Here is a 9,792-nt window from a genome sequence, read left to right as displayed (position 1 = left end):
GAGCGGTACGACACAAAATTTTGACATGGAGCCATATAAGGAGATATTAGGACAAGTGACCAAAAGCTTGGTCAAAGAGGTAGGTTTTAAGGAGCATCTTAAAAGGAAGAGCGAGGCGGAGAGGTTTAGGGAGGGAATTCCAGAGCTTAGGGCCCAGGCAACAGGAGGCACGGCCACCAATGGTTGAGCGATTATAATCAGGGATGGTCAAGAGGACAGAATTAGAGGAGCGCAGATATCTCGGGGGGGGTTTGGGGGGCTGAACATAAGAAGTAGGAGCAGGAGTAGGCCATACGGCCCCTCGGGCCTGCTCCGCCATTCAATAGGATCATGGCTGATCCGAACCTAGACTCACGTCCACTTCCCTGCCCTCTCCCCGTAACCCCTAATTCCCTTATCAGCTAGGAAACTGTCTATCTCCGTTTTAAATTTATTTAATGTTGCAGCTTCCACAGCTCTCTGAGGTAGCAAATTCCATAGATTTACTACCCTCTGAGTGAAGAAGTTTCTCCTCATCTCAGTTTTGAAAGGGCAGCCCCTTATTCTAAGACTATGCCCCCTAGTTCTAGTCTCACCCATCAGTGGAAACATCCCCCCCGCATCCACCTGATCAAGCCCCCTCACAATCTTATATGTTTCGATAAGATCGCCTCTCATTCTTCTGAACTCCAATGAGTAGAGGCCCAACCTACTCAACCTTTCCTCATAAGTCAACCCCCTCATCTCCGGAATCAACCAAGTGAACCTTCTCTGAACTGCCTCGAGAGCAAGTATATCTTTTCTTAAATATGGAAACCAAAACTGTACGCAGTATTCCAGGTGTGGCCTCACCAATACCCTGTATAACTGCAGCAAGACTTCCCTGCTTTTATACTCCATCCCCCTTGCAATAAAAGCCAAGATTCCATTGGCCTTCCTGATCACCTGCTGTACCTGCATGCTAACCTTGTGTTTCATGCACCAGGACCCCCAGATCCCTTTGTACTGTAGCACTTTGCAGTTTCTCTCCATTTAGATAATAACTTGCTCTTTGATTTTTTCTGCCAAAGTGCATTACCTCACACTTTCCAACATTATATTCCATCTGCCAAATTTCTGCCCACTCACTTAGCCTGTCTATGTCCTTTTGCAGGTTTTTTTATGTCCTCCTCGCTCACTGCTTTCCCTCCCATCTTTGTATCGTCGGCAAACTTGGATACGTTGCACTCGGTCACTTCCTCCAATCATTAATATAGATTGTAAAGAGTTGGGGTCCCAGCACTGACCCCTGCGGAACACCACTAGTTACTGATTGCCAGCCCGAGAACGAACCATTTATCCCAACTCTTTGTTTTCTGTTAGATAGCCAATCTTCCACCCATGCCAGTATATTACCCCCAATCCCGTGATTTTTTATCTTGTGCAGTAATCTTTTGTGTGGCACCTTGTCAAATGCCTTTTGGAAGTCCAAATACACCACATCCACTGGTTCCCCTTTATCCACCCTGTTTGTTACGTCCTCAAAGAATTCGAGCAAATTTGTCAAACATGACGTCCCCTTCATAAAACCATGCTGACTCTGTCCGATTAAATTATGTTTATCCAAATGTCCTGTTACTGCTTCCTTAATAATGGACTCCAAGGAGATTAGAGAAATAGGGAGGGCTGAGGCCATGGAGGGATTTGAAAACAAGGATGAGAATTTTAAAAATCGAGGCGTTGCTTAACCGGGAGCCAGTGTAGGTCAGCGAGCCCAGGGGTGATGGACGAACGGAAATTGGTGCGAGTTAGGACACGGGCAGCCGAGTTTTGGATGACCTCACGTTTACGCAGGGTGAAACTCAATGACTGAGGGTTCGAGTACAGGAACAAGGTTGTCTTGCTGCAGTTGTACAGGGCCTTGGTGAGACCACACCTTGAGTATTGTGTGCAGTTTTGGTCGCCTTATCGGAGGAAGGATGTCCTTGCCCTGGAGGGAGTGCAGCGAAGATTCACCAGGCTGATACCTGGGATGGCAGGAATGATGTATGAGAGATTGGGACGATTGGGCTTGTACTCACTGGAGTTTAGAAGAATGAGAGGGGATCTCATTGAAACTTATAAAATTGTCAGGACTAGACAGACTAGATGCAGGAAGGATGTTCCCGATGGCGGGGAGTCCAGAACCAGGGATCACAGTCTAAGGATAAGGGGTAAGCTATTTAGGACTGAGATGAGGAGGAATTTCTTCACCCAGAGAGTGGTGAACCTGTGGAATTCTCTCCCACAGAAGGCAGTGGAGGCCAATTCATTAAGTATATTCAAGAAAGAGTTGGATATATTTCTTAAGGCTAAAGGGATCAAGGGGTATGGGGAGAAGGCAGGGACAGGGTATTGAATTTGGATGATCAGCCATGATCTCATTGAATGGCGGAGCAGGCTCGAGGGGCTGAATGGCCTACTCCTGCTCCTATCTTCTATGTTTCTATGACCTGGGGGGGGGGGGGGGCGAGGCAGCAATATGTAAACACACCTTTATTAGGAGAGACACACACAGAAAAGTTCATAGTTCAAGAATCTTTATTAATGGAGGATTTTATCAGTTTACAAATGGGTGAACATCATGATAAAACATAAAATAATCGGCAGCTGGAGCCACCCAAATCATGGAATCCAGTACAAATAAAATCGAAATAAAACCCAGTGATCTAGGAGTGGAGCAAAGCTTGGATCGGTGAAACTGGGTGCACAGCCTATATATTGCAGGTGCACTGCTGGTTGCAATTGACGATTCTTCATTGCAAGTTTCCATTTGGACTTGACCATTGAGTCACAGCTTTCTCCCAGGCCACTGAGCAGAGAATGGCTGGTTACAGAGACCCCCCTCAGTTACTGATATGTTTTAAAAAAAGACTCCTTCAATTGCCAAGACTTGCAAAAAGTGGCATAAAGCGTTCATTATATATATATTTTTTTAAAAACACATTGCAAACTGTTCATGGCAACAAAATAAAATTAATGCCAATTAAAATGTTACATTTTGCATTCACTTCATTCAAAAACCGTTCCTAAAAGCAAACGCTCTACCAAATTCGCGGTTGGGACGAGTGGTTCGGCGCTGCACAGATGTGGAAATGTGTTTTTTTGTGGTCAGCACAATCCCACCCTATCCCAGGAAGTGTCCGTTTGTTCGCGATAAAGCTCTGGTCCTACACATGCTATGGGGCACATCTGGAAGGGATCTGACTGGATCCATGGAAGCGAATTATTCATTCTGTTTGACGCCCTTACCAGCAAGGGCGAGGTTGAAGAAGACACATTTGAAATAACACTAACAGAAACCTCGTTATACATTGTAAAAGATCGGAGCTCTCAAAAAAGGCACTTAGCATTAATCTAAAGTCCATCTAAACCTCTTTCAATTGAACCAGCGACGCCTCCAAGACAAAAATAAACCCTCAGCATCGCCTCCTAGGTTATGTCGAGGACAGTTCAGGTAAAGACTAGTGTGACTGGTCCACTGTTCGCTGTGTTCAGTGTCTACCAGGGGGGGTTCTGTTCCGGTGCGGCCCTTGGGAGTTGTGGGGACTTCCAACAGAGGCCTCACTGCTGTCACACCCCCACCTCCTAACATTCAGCTACAGGCAGAACCCCCAGCATCAACCTGCTGGCTCATTCGCCCAGAGAGAAGCGAGATTCTCCTACCCAGCGGCAGGTGTTGGCCACTCGCTGTGTCAAGAATCTCAAAAAGGGCCACGCTTCGAGACTCAAGGAGCTGCAAGCAATGCTTTCTCAGGGCGAGAGGAAGAGGAGAGCGAGATCGGCTTGGACATGAAAGATTCAAACTGCAGAACCCTTCAAAATGTCATTATATTTACAGGGGGAGGTGAGGGGGACAACTATGGAAGGTCTCTTTGGAACAAGTTTAACCTAACCCAGAGAAGTCAAAGGAGCGTGATATTGGGCGGGGTGGAAAAGTGGCGTTTGGTTACAATTACCCCTGGCTTTAAAGAGAGGACCTAACTGATCTGGGATTTTAACCCAAATGGGAGCCGAACAACCTGAAGCGGGTATTCCCCATGGAGTGGGGGTGTAGGGGCCTCCTAATCCAAGTTAGCAGGGGCGGTGAGGGATATTCAATCATTTTCAGGAGGGGAATGAGGAGGGGTGAAGGGGGCTTCGGGATAGAGATTCGGGGGGGGAAATGATTATTTAACTTACACACAGTCCCATGGCCAGGTCTTCAACATTACACACGCTTCAAATGACACTGGACACTCTCTACTGTGGAGTTAAACCCAACGACACCACTTATCCTAACTGTTTCTGGTACCACCGCTTAGTAAAGTACTATTAACAAAGTGCAATTTTTCCAGGAGGGAGTGAGGGGAGTGAGATACCCTAAATCTTTCACCAGGTGATTCTCCTGTGCTATATAAACTATAAGCTGTTTTAAAAAGTGCAATACATAGGGCAGAAAATCGGGATATAATATATAAGAGAGAGAGAGATATAGATAGAGAGAGAGAGATATAGATAGAGAGATAGAGATAGATAGATAGAGATAGATATATATATATATATATATAGAGAGAGAGAGAGAGATAGATATATAGATAGATAGAGATAGAGAGAGATACAGAGAGAGATACAGAGAGATAGATAGACAGAGAGATAGACAGAGATAGATAGATAGAGATAGATAGATAGAGAGAGAGAGAGAGAGATAGATAGAGAGAGAGAGATATAGATAGAGATATAGATAGAGATATAGATAGAGAGATAGATATATAGATAGAGATATATATACACACACATTTTCTCAGATAATGATGCTGTCAGTGAATCAAATGATTCACGGAGTTCAACACCACATTCGAAAATGTGTGTGTTTTGTTTAAAACAGACTTTGCTCTGTCCTTTAACAGAAAGAAGGTTGAACAAGGAGAGTCTTTCAACAGGCTGTGAAAATGAAGGGCTCGGAGGCCAGTGATCGCTATTTCTTTATAGCAATGCATGCTAAAGGGAGGGAAGGGGGGGGGGGGGGGTGGTTCGGCAAACAGCAGCCCGCGCCTTATTTTGGTTGAAAGCTGATTAATTTTCTGTAAATACATTCGATTACTGTCTCGGATCTACACACACTTCTAAAAATCGGGCAGTAGTTTACTGCAAGTGCATTTTGGACATGCGCTCCCGCTGAAGGCCATAAGGCGGCGCTAAGGGTCTCTCCCCATCAGCCAATGGCTCTTTGCCCCCAAACACAGATGATTCCCAATCCCAAGCAAGGGATTGGGAGATCCTGTCGCTCCTGTAATATCTTCCAGCAATCAATTAAAAGGCAGGAGGGGCCAAAGCTTTGACTTCGGGTATCATCGACCAGCAGACCTTGACCCGAACAGAGAACAGCAGCATCCCAGTCCCAGCAACCTGTTGCCCAGGACGCTGACCACCAGCCACCATGGAAGAGGCCACTCAAGGAGAATTGTTAAAGGGGCCCCTCCTTCAAGCTGTGTTGATCCCTCTCCACCCCCCCCATTTTATTTTGGGAGTGGGGGGGGGGTTGGGTATTTGAAACATGCAACATGATGGCAATCATTACATCACGCATCGCTTGTGTGCGGTTGTTGTGAATGTACAGCGCTCCTCCCCATTCTCACACCAGTCGGCATCTCCTGTTTTCCTCCTCCGTTCCACTAGCCCTGACCCTCCCTCCCTCTGCTCAGTGCAACTAAACCCCTGCAGGAGCAGAGGGTGTAAAGTCAAGACAAGGCACGCACCCACTGACCCGTCCGTCACACAGTGAAGAGGGGGAGGGAGAGGGGGGGTGGTGGAGAGGGGGGGGGGGGAGGGAGAGGGAGGGGGGGTGGAGAGAGAGAGGGGGGGAGAGAGAGGGGGGGGGAGAGAGAGGGGGGGGGAGAGAGGGGGGGGGAGAGAGAGGGGGGGGGGAGAGAGAGGGGGGGGAGAGAAAGAGGGGGGGAGAGAAAGAGGGGGAGAGAGAAAGAGGGGGGAGAGAGAAAGAGGGGGGGAGAGAGAGGGGGGGAGAGAGAGGGGGGGAGAGAGAGGGGGGAGAGAGAGGGGGGAGAGAGAGGGGGGGAGAGAGAGGGGGGGAGAGAGAGAGAGGGGAGAGAGAGAGAGGGGGAGAGAGGGGGGGAGAGAGAGGGGGGGGAGAGAGAGAGGAGAGAGAGAGGGAGAGAGAGAGAGAGAGAGGGGGGAGAGAGAGGGGGAGAGAGAGGGGAAGAGAGAGAGAAAGGGGGAAGAGAGAGAGAAAGGGGGAAGAGAGAGAGAAAGGGGGAAGAGAGAAAGGGGGAAGAGAGAGAGAAAGGGGGAAGAGAGAGAGAGAGAGAGAGAGAGAGAAAGGGGGAGAGAGAGAGAGAGAAAGGGGGGAGAGAGAGCGAGCGAGGAGGGGGTAAGGAAAGTGAGGAGTGAGGAGGAGAGAAAGAGGGGGAAGAGAAGAGGGGGAGAGAAAAGAGAGAGGACAGGAGCGACAACCGAAGAGGCATAAAAAGATAGGAGAGAGAGAGAGAGGAGGAAGTGAGGCTCCTTGTTGGTGGTGTCTGGAGCCGCAGGTTTGGAGGGATTCCCATCACAGCCGCCCTGTTTGTGCTGGTGAAACCGATTGAACATTCTGCTAGGTCGGGCATGTTCTAAAGATACATTTTTCTCAAGAATACAGTACGTGTGGGAAATTGGATCATAAAAATCAATAGTTTCCCTTTTTAAAAGTGAAAATAGTTACATCATTAATTTAAGAGAGTGAACATGTAGCATTTCATCATATATCTTTTTTTTCTAAAGTGACTGCTTCAAAAAGGCACAGGTAGTAATTATAGTGCAATAATTATTGTTCATCTCTGATTGAGGCTGGAGCGAGAGAGAGTCTGGACTATTGCTGCGGCATCCAGCAGTAAAAAACATTAAAGCACTACTTTAAGCAGCTGATGGGCCCTGGAGGGAATCACTGACCCCCCTCACGGGACACGGTTAATAAGGTGCGACGCCATCACAGTAGAATCCCTTTTATCGGAAGTGGGCAGGAAGCGGGAATGCCAAAACAGAAGAGGCAATCCCTTTGATCACAGTGGGAATGGGATGTATACAGCGCTGTATTACTAATTTATGAATTAATTTATTTCACAAGTTGGCCGTTATTCTACACCCAGCCGGGAGGGAGGTGACCTAACGAAGGGATTCTACCGGTGCTTCTGTATGTTGCGAGCCTGTGACCTCTTTCCCTTACACAAGGCAAAGGATTGGCCTCCTGCAATCCAGCAAAGTAAAATGTTAAAAACGGGCGTGATGCTATTTCTTCCCCTCGGTTTTAGGGGCCTTGTTCTTCTTGTTGAGGATCTTCATCAGGGACTTGGACATGTAGTAGGGCCTGTCCGGGGAGCGTCATTTCTCTCCAGATCCTCCACTGTCAGGAAAGACAGGAATAAATAAATCAATATATAAATAGACGGGTGACCAGGTAGAGGGTCTTTGAGATTAGGAAGGGGTTCGATAGGGTAGATGTAGAGAAGGGGTTTTCACTTGTGGAGGGGGAAGTCCAGAACTATGGGCCATCAATACAAGACAGCCACTAATAAACCAAATAAGGAATGGCAGATGCAGTATAATGTGGATAAATGCGAGGTTATCCACTTTGGTGGCAAAAACAGGAAGGCAGATTATTATTTGAACGGCAATAGATTGGGAGAAGGGGAAGTGCAACGAGACCTGGGTGTCCTTGTGCACCAGTCGCTGAAGGTAAGCATGCAGGTGCAGCAGGCGGTTAAGGCGGCAAATGGTATGTTGCCTTCGTAGCAAGAGGATTCGAGTACAGGAGCAAGGATGTCTTGCTGCAGTTGTACAGGGCCTTGATGAGACCACACCTTGAGTATTGAGTGCAGTTTTGGTCGCCTTATCTGAGGAAGGATGTTCTTGCCATGGAGGGAGTGCAGCGAAGATTCACCAGACTGATACCTGGGATGGCAGGAATGACGTATGAGGAGAGATTGGGTCGATTGGGCTTATACTCGCTGGAGTTTTAGAAGAATGAGAGGGGATCTCATTGAAACTTATAAAATTCTAACAGGACTAGACAGATTAGATGCAGGAAGGATGGCAGGGGAGTCCAGAACCAGGGGGTCACAGTCTAAGGATAAGGGGTAGGCCATTTAGGACAGATGAGGAGGAATTTCTTCACCCAGAGAGTGGTGAACCTGTGGAATTCTCTACCACAGAATGCAGTAGAGGCCAATTCATTAAATATATTCAAGAAGGAGTTGGATATATTTCTTAAGGCTAAAGGGATCAAGGGGATATGGGGAGAAGGCAGGGACAGGGTACTGGATTTGGGATGATCAGCCATGATCTCATTGAATGGCGGAGCAGGCTCGAGGGGCCGAATGGCCTACTCCTGCTCCTATCTTCTATGTTTCTATGTTTCTATGAATTCAGGAGAAACTTCTTTACCCAGAGAGTGGTGGGAATGTGGAACTCGCTACCACAGGGAGTGGTTGAGGTGAATTGCATGGACGCATTTAACGGGAAGCGAGATGAATAAATGAGGGAGAAAGGAATCGAAGGATATGATGATGGGTGGGGTGAGATGAAGAGGGCTGGGAGGAGGCTGGTGTGGAGCACGAACACCGGCACAGACCAGATGGGCACATTTAAAATGTGCGCTTGAAGTGCCGTGACCTACAGGGCTACGGACCAAGAGCTGGAAAGTGGGATTAGGCTGGATAGCTCTTTGTTGGGCGGCGCGGACACGATGGGCCGAACTGGCCTCCTTCCGTGCTGGAACTTTCTACGATTCTATGAAAGGCCTGTTTCTGTGCTTTAAATACTGTGAAACATAGAAACATAGAAGATAGGAGCAGGAGTAGGCCATTCGGCCCCTCGAGCCTGCTCCGCCATTCAATGAGATCATGGCTGATCATCCAAATTCAGTACCCGGGTCCCTGCCTTCTCCCCAAAAGTGTAAAAATAACTAATCATCAGACTGGGGCATCGAAGCATCATTGGGGAGCCAAAGGAGGCAGGACAGTGCCCCAGGTGGGCAGAACCCTAGAGGGTTCAGGTTGTGAGGGTCGTGGGGGGGAGCCACTCGAGGGCGGAGATAGGGGGCGGGGGCACCTCGAGGGCGGAGATGGGGGGCGGGGGGCACCTCGAGGGCGGAGATGGGGGGCGGGGGGCACCTCGAGGGCGGAGATGGGGGGCGGGGGGCCACTCGAGGGCGGAGATGGGGGGCGGAGGCCCCTCGAGGGCGGAGATGGGGGGGGCGGGAGGCCCCTCGAGGGCGGAGATGGGGGGCGGAGGCCCCTCGAGGGCGGAGATGGGGGGCGGAGGCCCCTCGAGGGCGGAGATGGGGGGCGGGGGCCCCTCGAGGGCGGAGATGGGGGGGCGGGGGCCCCTCGAGGGCGGAGATGGGGGGGCGGGGGCCCCTCGAGGGCGAAGATGGGGGGGGCGGGGGCCCCTCGAGGGCGGAGATGGGGGGGCGGGGGGCCCCTCGAGGGTGTGAGGGGGCCCCTCGAGGGTGTGAGGGTGTGGGGGGGGAGCCACTCGAGGGCGGAGATAGGGGGCGGGGGCACCTCGAGGGCGGAGATGGGGGGCAGGGGCACCTCGAGGGCGGAGATGGGGGGCGGAGGCCCCCTCGAGGGCGGAGATGGGGGGGCCCCTTGAGGGCGGAGATGGGGGGGCCTCTCGAGGGCGGAGATGGGGGGCGGGGGCACCTCGAGGGCGGAGATGGGGGGCGGGGGCCCTTCGAGGGCGGAGATGGGGGGCGGAGGCCCCTTGAGGGTTGGAGATGGGGGGCGGGGGCCCCTCGAGGGGTAGGAGATGGGGGGGCGG

General features: G+C 50.3%; 1 protein-coding gene across 1 annotated transcript in view; it reads right to left on the bottom strand.

Moving 5' to 3' along the window:
* Nucleotides 1-6,139: 6,139 nt before the first annotated feature.
* The window catches only part of LOC147096444 (uncharacterized), a gene marked incomplete at its 3' end in the record, with an annotated part of 25,040 nt that continues 21,387 nt past the window's right edge, over nt 6,140-9,792 (bottom strand). The window contains exon 5 of the mRNA XM_085973823.1: nt 6,140-6,541. Within this exon, the coding sequence (XP_085829949.1) occupies nt 6,140-6,541 (402 nt within the window). The remainder of the gene's footprint in view (nt 6,542-9,792) is intronic.

The sequence above is a fragment of the Somniosus microcephalus genome, unplaced genomic scaffold (assembly GCF_052327205.1).
Source record: "Somniosus microcephalus isolate GS21.2 unplaced genomic scaffold, FLI_Smic_1.0 unresolved_chr1, whole genome shotgun sequence".
NCBI lineage: Eukaryota > Metazoa > Chordata > Chondrichthyes > Squaliformes > Somniosidae > Somniosus > Somniosus microcephalus.
This window is presented reverse-complemented; position numbering and strand designations above follow the sequence as displayed.